This window comes from Clupea harengus, chromosome 15, assembly GCF_900700415.2.
Source record: "Clupea harengus chromosome 15, Ch_v2.0.2, whole genome shotgun sequence".
Classification (NCBI taxonomy): domain Eukaryota; kingdom Metazoa; phylum Chordata; class Actinopteri; order Clupeiformes; family Clupeidae; genus Clupea; species Clupea harengus.
The window spans coordinates 16,533,097-16,544,032 of NC_045166.1; the positions used below are offsets into that span (position 1 = coordinate 16,533,097).

Sequence of the window (10,936 nt, forward strand, 5' to 3'; positions counted from 1 at the left end):
CTTATCTTATTGGCCCAGCCTATCTGCCAATTGATAATACTGTATTCAATCAAACGTGTGAGAGTCAAATTCGGTGAGTAGTACAACCGGAGCCATGAGTGCAACCCCTTAAATGCTTTTGCAAGTCCTGGTAGCTATATAAAACGTATTTGTTGTAAATGGTTAGTTTCAATCTTGAAGTAAATAAACATGGGTGATTGTAAAATATATCTACATACTGATATAATGCGTCACAATATACGGACACCATAATTATGTGGGAGTTAATGTGTATTTGAATATCAATTCGTGATGTAAATTTTAGGACCTCTACGGGGAGACGTTCACAACATTCAAGATGGCGGCCGCGGTGGGTTCCCTCGTTTCGTATGATTCCAATTCAGACTCTGATAATGAGACAGAATCTACACCAGCGCCACAAAAAATAGATCCAGATGCGTTTGCACACATGCAGCCTCTGAAATCTAGGAAAACGACGTCTTTGGTTGTTCTTAACTCTGCTCCTGAAGTCGCCGTGAAGGTAAAATATCTAGCTAGCTAGCTATTACTACATTAGCAAACGTTAGTCAGGTAACGCCGATGTGACAAAGTTAAGAACGTCACCTGGTGTAAAATGCGTAAGTTATGAGTAGTTTTGTATTGTAATGTGATATATCATGATTTATTTTCTAGCAGCAAGGCATCGCCGTCTGACCTGAGTCGTTTTCATTTCGCGCTGTAACGCTAGCCTGTTGCTGTTGAACTGTTCCTAATCCTCACAGACGTATAATCATGTCTAGCAAGTAGTTTGACTTTTGAACATCCTAGGAATTGAAATGATGCTACTGTGTGTTATTACTGTAGGAGGATGTCGAGACTGGCATTCATCTGGACCCCTCTCTCAAAGAAGTCAACTACAACCCCTCATTTGAAACTATGTTCGCGCCAGAGGTGAGTTAAAGGCGCAGTATGTAGGATTTAGTGGCATCTAGTGGTGAGGCTGAAGATTGCAACCAACTGAATACCTGTCCCTTTCCAAGCGTGTAGGAGAAGCTACAGGGGCCATCAGGTGCCTCAAAAATGAGAAAGACCCTCTCTAGTGCCAGTGTTTAGGTTTGTCCCTCCTTGGCTACTGTAGAAACATGGCAGCGCCACATGGCGGACTCTGGAAGAGACCCCACTCTCTATATACTGTAAATAGGAAGAGCTCATTCTAAGCTAACGGAAACACAAAGATTAACTGTAGCAGATGATTATAGACTAATGAAAACGTATGAACAATGTATTCCCTTTTTGCTAATAGATCACCCTAAAATCTCCATACTGCACCCTAAGGAAAACCCAAGTGTCCTGTCCCAGTCACCTGATACAAGCAGAGCTGACTTTGTTTAATCATGAAACAAAGATAGTACCCTTTGCGATAGTATTTGCTTTTCATATTTGACAGTCCCGAAGCTCTTAGAAATGCACCACTTACAGAGGCGACACGGTGTTCCAGTTTATCATGTTAACTGGTGATGTCTGCTTACTTTCTGCTTTTGTTACCACCTTCTGTTGCAGACGTGCACGGCCACAGATTCGTGAATCCTATAAATCTAGTTCAATGTCATATCTGACGCTCCAGATTTGTGTCCAGATTTGTCCAGTTTTGTGTCTGTGCTTGAAAGGTTGGATTGTAAGCAGCAGCATGAATGATGCCCGCAAAAAAATATAATTCAAACCAAATGAAAATGTGTTAACGCAGAGCCTACTGTCACCAGATTACAGTCAGCCATGTTAACCTGTTATTCACACAAGTTAATGTGGGTGTAGCCGTTCCTCGGGAACACAATTCAAACAAATTGTGAATTTAAATGATCAGTCCTCTCATTGGTATTATGGTGGCTCAGGCCAATAGACTGATGGCAAGCCATACCTTTTCAAAGCATGACTGGGATTAAACCTTGTAGGGGTTATTTTCATTCCATTTTAAGGATATTCTTTAATTTTTTTGCAGGCGTCATTAATGCTGTAGTTTACAGGCATTGGCTACAGTCACTCTGACCGTTCAAACGCAGATACAAAACATATTTGCCTTTATTGAACAACAAAGTGAAGCATCAGATTTGACCACAGCATGCAAAGACTCATAAGCTTAGAAACATTAGACATAGTTCATTCCGCCATGTAGTTTACATTTGCTTCATCATTCTCTGTTTATTTTGGACAGTTTGGTCCGGTTAACCCATTCAAGACGCAACAAATGGCGGCTCCCAGGAACATGCTGTCGGGATACGCAGAGCCAGCGCATGTCAACGACTTCATGTTCGAGCAACAGAGGAGGACGTTTTCCACCTTTGGTATTTTATGTCTTATGATATAAACTTAGAACCCATTCCCGTATTGATTTCCTGTTGTTCAGATTGGCATCACTTTTTACTGTAGCAGACTGAATTTTCAATTCAAATTACAATAGTTATCTGGGGCTTAAATACAGCAGCTTTCAATTGACTGATATCTGCTGCCTGGATGTCTCTCTATTATTTAATTTGACTCTTTCTCACAGGTTATGCCTTAGACCCTTCAGTGGACACTACTGAGGTGTCCATCAGCAATTACATCGGTGCTGTGGACGAGGCTGAGAAAAACAAAGGTAACTGAGTCCCCTTATTATTCCCCTGGTGGATTGGCCTTGTCTGTCTTATGTATTTTTCTCTATGGTCCAGTACATTACCCATAAGGGATGTTGAGTGTGTTGTTGAGTACATGGCCAGAGTTTGAATGACATCATTCAAGGTTGTTATTTACTGTCATTGAGTAAAGACCCAGAGGTGGATTAGTTGTGGCTTAGAATGTCTGTTACCTCAGAGCTGCCAATTGCGGTTGTTTTGACTATACTGCATGTTTGCACTATAGTGCTAATTGTATAGCTCCCGAGGCTGTGGGTGTGCTGTATTGTTGGTCGTATGATGTAGTGTCTTGTTAGATACTGAGCACAAGGACTGCTCTGTACTGTCTGGGTGACTGTTACTGAAGTTTAGATGCTCCCACACTGGAGGAGATTACCCATATGCACGAGATGGAAACAGAGATGTGAGATTTCTGATTTAATTTGAATGATTTTCTGGCTGATTTGTTTATTTTATTTTAGTTGTCTGAACATAGTTTAATGCATGTGGCTTTTTACATAGAGGTATAAAGTTACTTGCAGTTTTTCTATTTTTGCAATATTTGCGATTACCATTTTTTTGGTGCATTTGCTCTCTAGACGTGCTGTTGGCTTAATACAGTCCGGTTGTAAAGCCTTGGCCGCGTACAGAGGGAGTTGGCACAGGAGACAAATCTCTTGCGTTTGAAGGGGAAAAAATGAACCCAATTAATTTATCACAGGGAAAACCTCTCACTTTGACTGATGACCAGGAGAACGGAGAGTGGCTATGCTATGGCAACATTTAAGCTGTGGTCAGCAGGCTGTAAATTCCGGCAAGTTTGTTGTGTTTTGGCGACAGAGTCGTCATTTTTCTGGAAGGTTCCGGCACCGGACCTCAGCGGCTGAACAGGAACTTAAATCACCACTGAACTGCGTTGAAAGCAGAGATGCGGAGATGTGTGTGTGAAGTGGTTGAGCCTGGGTGTAGTCTAGATTTCAGGCTGTGTGTCGAATTTGATATGGTTTTACTCCAGCAATATCTCATCTCTATGAGTCACACAGAAATTAAATGGGTATTGATTTTTTTTTTTTAAAGAAATGTCAGAGGGGTTTAGCAGCTGAAAGTTATTTCTGGATGTTATTTGAGTTCATTATTTGGAGATTTCTTACCAGCATCTCTGTGTATGTGTGTGTGTACAGGACAGACCGTGTTTGAGACGGGGCCGAAGAAGTCGGTGAAGAGGACGAAGGTGAAGGGAGGAGACGCGTCAGACCTGGACGGGTTTCTGGGGCCGTGGGCCAAGTACCAGGATGAGAAAGATGGGGCCAAACCCTCAGAGGTGAGACCTGGTCCTCAGGGGTCCATATACATACTGGATGCAGTTAGGGCGAAATGGAGTTATAGCCTTCCCTATGAAAGATCCTTTTCACTCCGTACAAATGACATTCACCAAAACGCCCCCAGACGATCCAATTTCCTCTACCGTGGCGGTGGTGGTCAAGCACTCATCCGGCACCGATTCGCTTGTTCCGTGCCTCACCAAGTTTCTTCTCTGTAGTCTAAACACCTCATGTTTTCAATCATCTTCCACCTGGTATCGTGCTTCCTTTTATTCCTTATAGCCTTGTCCTTTTATAGGCCAGTCTCAGAAATGGCTTTATCTCTCACACTCTGCCTAGAAGGCCAGCACTCCAGAGCCTCTTCACTGCTTACCGTGAGACTGCTGGTTTATTTATATAATTACTATTGAGTAAAACTGCCAGCTAGAGGCATGGTTGTAATTAATGTATCCACCTGCAGTGTTATCCAGGGCCTCTTCTCTTTGTATCCTCGGTAAAGCTGACGTGTGCTGGTCTGTGAAGGACATGGTTCACACCTTTGCAAGATATCTTCAGCTCCTTTCCAGTATCTTGTTTCTTAGAACCACAATATGCTGATATGTTTCTAAAGAAAGCTCTTTCTTTTTGACCGTTTTTAGACCACAATCAATTCCACAAGTGCAGATGCTCCAGATACTCAAGTAGCCCAAAGGAGGCCTGTTTTATAGCACAAGAGTCTTCAGCCACATACATGTAATTGCAAGGGTTGTCTAATGAGAAATGAGTCTTTTAAATGTGATTATTTAGGATAAACTAACATAATGCACCATTGAAACACAGGAGTGATGATCGCAGAAAATGAACACTTTACATTTATCTAGATATAGCTGGAGCAGTCATTTACAGCATTAACAATTTAACAAGTTTTAGGTTATTTGAATTGCGAAAAGCTGTGATTTTCTTAAAAAAAACAAGTGATTGCAAACTTGGTAGTGTATATAGTGTGTCTGTGTATATGTATAAAATCAGACTGCTCTAGGTCTTTCTTCATGAATGAATCCTAACTCGAGGTCTGCGTTCTGTGATTTTGTGTGTGTGTGTGACAACAGGAGGAACAGAAAGAGCTGGATGAGATCCTCGCAAAACGACAGAAGAAGGGAAGAAATGAGGAAGAGGCTCCAGGGGAGGAGAAGACTATTCTTCATGGTAAAGCTCATTCATTCCTTCCTTCATTTATTCATTCACCTGCTGCTGCTCATCACTTTGGTGCTCAGTGTCTCACCCCCTGTCTCCTGTCACTCAAACAAAAACTCGCTCTTAGTCGGGAGATGAACACTCTTTATTCCAAAGCTCATTCCATCCCTCACTCTTGGCCTGAATTAATAGGTGGATTGATTTTACACAAGCTTGTAAGCAGCTTCAATAGTTCATTCACAAAGCTGTTACCTTCAGTTATTTTCTCATTTTTTCATTGTTTATTTTCCTAGATCTCTGTATTGCCATAATGTCCTTCCTTAGGACTGCCCGTACCACTCCAGTCATTTAACCTTTTTCTCTCTGTGTGTGTGTGTGTGTGTGTGTGTGTGTGTGTGTGTGTGTGTGTGTGTGTGTGTGTGTGTGTGTGTGTGTGTGTGTGTGTGTGTGTGTGTGTGTGTCCACAGTTAAGGAGATGTTCGACTACCAGGGCCGCTCCTACCTGCACGCGCCTCAGGATGTGGGCATTAACCTGCGCTCGCCGGAGGCACCTGAGAAGTGCTACCTGCCCAAGAAACAGCTGCATGTATGGACTGGACACACAAAGGTAAGAGTGTGTGCGTGCGTGTTTGTGTGTCTTTGTTAGACTATTGACATTATTAGGGCAGGAGAGACATTCAAGGAAAAAGTCTTATTTTCTGTTTTGACTGCGCAGGACCAGTTGTACTTTTCATGCCTTTAGAGGAACTCCTCCTGCTTTTCTCACCTCCTCTTCAATCCTCTCTCACCCCCCTCTCCCTCTAGGGGGTCAGTGCGATCCGTTTGTTTCCTGCCTCTGCTCATCTGCTGCTCTCCGCTTCCATGGACTGTAAGATCAAGGTATTGCTTTTACCTCTCACTGGAACACACACACACATACACACACACATACACACACACACACACACACACACACACACAGCACTTTGATTATTCTGATGGTCAAGGTGCAATTTGCACTTCTTAGTGGACCATACAAACTTAGTGGACCAAAAATCAAAATTTGATTGTCAGACACATAGGCTATGTCTCAAACCGAGCACTTGTGCACTTCGACTGACTTTCAGTGCTTAGGGCGTTCACACTGACAGAACCTGCAGAATTCAGGGCACTAAAAGTACCCGGATTGTGCACTGAAAACGGTCAAAAAAGGCAGTGTAAAACGATGGACACTACTCGCCCTAAACGGGCGTCATCTTGGCTACATAGCGGAAGAGGAGGAGCCCTTCGGCAGCTTTTCAGTTTGGAAAGTTGGCTGACTGACGCCTCGCAAATCACTTCAACCATTATTGCTGGTTACAATAACTGTGTTATCTGATAGAACAATGTCGATTGCTCTGTAACTTTAAAAAAATCTAAGCGAGAAAACGCCAAAAGATGTACATTTACATACAAAACACGGCCGTCAGCGGAGTTTGGTCCGTCATCTTTGTTTAAAATTTCCAGTTGGCCTGGAGGAAGCTGGCGCTCAGATTTATGGGTAAAATGCTAGCACATTTGCGTCAGTCAGTGTTCCATTTGAGACAACACTAAACAGCGACATATCACACTAGATGTAAGTGCACTGTATTGCAGTGCCCTGTATTGCAGAGTACTTCGTAAAGTGTCCGGTTTGAGACATAGTCATGGTTCCAATCAAATTGTTCTATTTCTATGAGGAGAGCGTAATCTATCAGAACCATCAGCGACTCTCTGGGTTTGTTTGAGACACTTCTTAAGACCAAACCCGGGAGCACTGGGGCAGTTCTGTTCGCCCAAACCTGAGAGCACTGGGGCAGTTCTGTTCGCCCGAACCATGTTTTGCTGTTGTTGACAAATTAATGATTTATAGCACACATCTCATCTCGTAGTGCCACTGCTTTGATGACAATCTTGTGTGATTGTAGGCTGTATAACTTGCAGAATATATGCAAGAAAAATTGCTTCACAACAACCTAGTTAGCAACAGTAAATAATATTGAATTTCGATAGTCATTTTCGTTTCTGAATACTTGAAAAGTGTACATTTAAAAGGTTAGCTTTTAGCTTGGTTCTTTAGTTTCACGTCTGGTTTCTAAGCAGGGGTGCGTTTCCCGAAAGCGTTGAATAATTAACATCGCAAAATGATAGACTATCATTTTGAACACACTCTCTCCACGGTTACCATGGTGTTTACTCAAGGACGCTTTCGAAAGACCCAGTCCAGGATAGTTTGACAGTTGATTACGTCAAATGAGAATAAATTGCTGTCTAGCACAACCATGCCACAAAGTTGCAGTTGCAGTGGCAATCTATTCATGTTGAATGTAGTTGCCTCCTCCCTCCTGGATGACATCCTGGTAACAGTGATTTGAGGACATTGGCATTCTATATCAACCTAGCCACAAATGGCTTTGTGATTGCTCCCACCAATCACAATCAGGCTGTTTTTGACAGTTTTTTTCTCCTGTGTTGTGTTTCTTTAGTTATGGGAGGTCTACGGCGATCGCAAATGCTTACGAACATTTATTGGTGAGTGTGAAATGTCTTTAAATCCTCTGTGTCTGTTGCTGTGTGGGAGATAAAGAAAATCTGTGTATGTGTGTGTGAAAGGATGTTTGAGCCATTTGCAAGGCAGCCCTTGCTGAATGCCTTGTTTCTTCTTAGCTGCTGGTGGTGATTGTGTGGGTTGTGGGAAGCTGAATCCATTAATCATACAGAGATTAAATAAAGGCTCTTTTCATCTGAACCCCCCACCTCTGTCACATGATTTTCTTTGCATCTCTCTCTCCTTTTCTTTCTTTCTTTCTTTTTCCATATCTCTCAATTTCTCTCTGTCTTTGCTGTGAGGATGCATCATATTTGAGGTTGAGGGGGATGTTGGTTGGTGTTTGTTGAATGTAGATTTGAACAGACACTTATATCTGGCCTGGCTGTCCTACACACACACACGTACACACACACACACACTGTATAATTCAACAAAGAGAAGCACTAGGGGGGGTGTTAGTTCAGCGGCTACTCTTTCTATTCAGATAACAAACACAGAGTTCTGCCAAGGTTTGTGTGTCTGTCTCTGTGTGTGTGTGTGTGTGTGTGTGTGTGTGTGTGTGTGTGTGTGTGTGTGTGTGTGTGTGTGTGTGTGTGTGTGTGTGTGTGTGTGTGCTCTCCAGCAGAGAGGCCCATAATAATCCCCAGTAACACCACTGTTTAAATCTATACTAAGGAAAGAAGCCTTTTTTCTTCTTGCATCTTAATTTCAACGGGGAGCACTTTCAGTTTTGCTGGTTATCACATATAGAACAGAGCTGTACCCATGTCCTGATTCTCACAAATCTATTATCACACCCCAGCCCTGGGTTGCCTCTCTGTGTGTGTGTGTGTGTGTGTGTGTGTGTGTGTGTGTGTGTGTGTTTATGCTGTCTATAGTATGAACCGCTCTGGGGGGGTGCATTGGGATTTTGTGTGCGTGAATGTGTACAGGAATGTGTGTGTGTGTGTGTGTGTATCTGTCTGTCTGTGTTGAGATAGTAGGGTACTTAAGATCCCTTTGCTGTAGATCTGTTTCATTTCCTCCTGTTGCTAAGTGTCTGGGCGCAGCGGAAGTCATGAAATTGTGCTGTTAATGTACCCCCCACTGTATCTCACACACACACTCGGCCCAGTTCCCCCCTGCACAGCCAGCTCTCCACAGGTCCCCGTTATCGCCGTGGTTACGGCTGCCTTGGTGATTTTAAAAAGAGGACAGAACAAGGGAGGACAATGTGTGGAAAGAAGCTGTCACTGCGCGACATGATTTATCGCCTCGGAGAGAGAGAGAGAGGGGTGGGGAGGAAGGGAGAGGAAGAAAGGAGAGTGAGAGGGACGGAAGCATAACGAGTGATAAAGTATTGGACAGAAGAAAAGAGGAAAGTGGAGAAGAAGAGTCCTAGTTTTCTGAAGTCTTTGTAATGCTGCAGAATAACGGCAGAGGCTTTAGTCTGCATGGTGGGATGACTGTGAATGATGCATGCGTTTTTATATTCCTCCTCCTGATTATATATGTTCTATCTCTATCAACCTCTACCTCTCCATCTCGCTCTCCTCTCCTTCTCTCTCTTCTTTTCTCTCCCTCTCTCTCTTCTCTGTTCCTGCTGCAGGTCACAGTAAGGCGGTGCGTGATGTCTGCTTTAATAACACCGGCTCCCAGTTCCTCAGTGCAGCCTATGACCGCTACCTGAAACTGTGGGACACAGAGACCGGTGAGTCTTACACAAACACACACACACACACACACACACACACACACAGGGTTACTCATGCTCACAAGTCAACGCTTAAATATTACACCTTTTAGAGGCGAGTATCACAAACCCGCATGCATACACACACACACACACACACACACACGGGCTTACTCATACTCACAAGTCAACGCTTAAATATTACACCTTTAGAGGCGAGTATCACAAACCCGCATGTGTACACACACACACACACACCCCTACATATGCCCATATAACAACTATACCTCATGAAATGTAAGCTTATGTAATGGGGAGGGAGAGAGGGACCTAGATAGGGTCAGTGTGAAGCTTTGGTTCAGTAGAGTGCTCCACCAACAGAGGGAGCTAGAGGGCTCAGGGAGAATAAAGGCGCATTCATGTGCACTGAAACTTGTTGGCGTGTGCCGTCGCAAACACACACTCACATTGTGTGTCGTTTCTCTCCACAGGTCAGTGTATATCACGCTTCACCAACAGAAAGGTTCCCTACTGTGTGAAGTTCAACCCAGACGAGGACAAACAGACCCTGTTTGTGGCTGGCATGTCTGACAAGAAGATTGTGCAGGTCTGTGTGTGTGTGTGTGTGTGTGTGTGTGTGTGCTTGCATGCACCTATGTTGCCAGGCTGTAGAAACTAAATTGACTTACACACGACTGAATTGTACCAAGATCAAGTGTGTGTGTGTGTCCGTCCTCATCCACAGGTATTTCTCACACTATACCCTTAATTGCACAAAGAGAGATTTCCTTAAAGAACTACAAAGAAGATCTTATTTCATGCTATATAAGATGTTTGTGTGTGCGAGTGTGAGTGTGTGTGTGTGTGTGTGTGTGTGTGTGTGTGTGTGTGCGCATGTGTGCACATGTCTTGAGTGGCTGTTGGAAACTGGTCAGATAAATGCAGCAGTATGTATTAGAGTGCAATCAGACAGTGTCACAGTCAGTGTTTGAAGACTGATGAACTCAAGACAATGGGTGTCTTGTAATGCCAATGTAAAAGATACATTTGAGTGAAACGTGTGTGTGTGTGTGTTTCAGTGGGATATCCGCAGTGGTGAGGTGGTGCAGGAGTACGACAGACACCTGGGTGCGGTCAACACCATCACGTTTGTGGACGAAAACCGGCGCTTCGTCAGTACCTCAGACGACAAGAGTCTCCGCGTGTGGGAGTGGTACGGACTTCTATTCTGTCGTGCGTGTGCGTGCGTGTGTGTGTGCGTGGTACAGCTCACTCTCGTCCTGTCGTCTGTGTGCGTTTATGTGTGTGTGTTTGCATTAGTTTGTATACTTAGTTAGTGTTAGTGACTGCGTATTTGAGACTTTTTCCAAGTTTCAGTTGAGCAGAGAGCCTTGTAAGTAGCCAATCCTTAAGATTGAGAGAGGCATCAAATAGTGTTTGGGAGAATCTCAAAGGTCATTGTGTGTTCATTTGTGCTATGAACACTAGAGTTGCTCTTTGTGAGATTGAAATAGACTTAACATTTGTGAGGTATTTGTGTATGAGGGAGTGTGTCTGAAGAGTGTGTGTGTGTTTGCACTGTCTATGGTGTGGG

At 43.6% G+C, this 10,936-nt stretch overlaps 1 protein-coding gene across 1 annotated transcript in view; it reads left to right on the top strand.

The window, feature by feature from the left end:
* The first annotated feature begins 301 nt into the window (after positions 1 to 301).
* The window catches only part of cdc40 (cell division cycle 40 homolog (S. cerevisiae)), a 15,792-nt gene continuing 5,157 nt past the window's right edge, over positions 302 to 10,936 (top strand). Inside the window, exons 1-12 of the mRNA XM_012835643.3 lie at positions 302 to 520; positions 844 to 930; positions 2,189 to 2,318; positions 2,525 to 2,611; positions 3,809 to 3,948; positions 5,038 to 5,134; positions 5,590 to 5,729; positions 5,927 to 6,001; positions 7,606 to 7,651; positions 9,259 to 9,360; positions 9,834 to 9,949; positions 10,422 to 10,555. Coding sequence (XP_012691097.3) covers positions 338 to 520; positions 844 to 930; positions 2,189 to 2,318; positions 2,525 to 2,611; positions 3,809 to 3,948; positions 5,038 to 5,134; positions 5,590 to 5,729; positions 5,927 to 6,001; positions 7,606 to 7,651; positions 9,259 to 9,360; positions 9,834 to 9,949; positions 10,422 to 10,555 — 1,337 coding nt within the window. The 5' untranslated portion in view covers positions 302 to 337. The remainder of the gene's footprint in view (positions 521 to 843; positions 931 to 2,188; positions 2,319 to 2,524; positions 2,612 to 3,808; positions 3,949 to 5,037; positions 5,135 to 5,589; positions 5,730 to 5,926; positions 6,002 to 7,605; positions 7,652 to 9,258; positions 9,361 to 9,833; positions 9,950 to 10,421; positions 10,556 to 10,936) is intronic.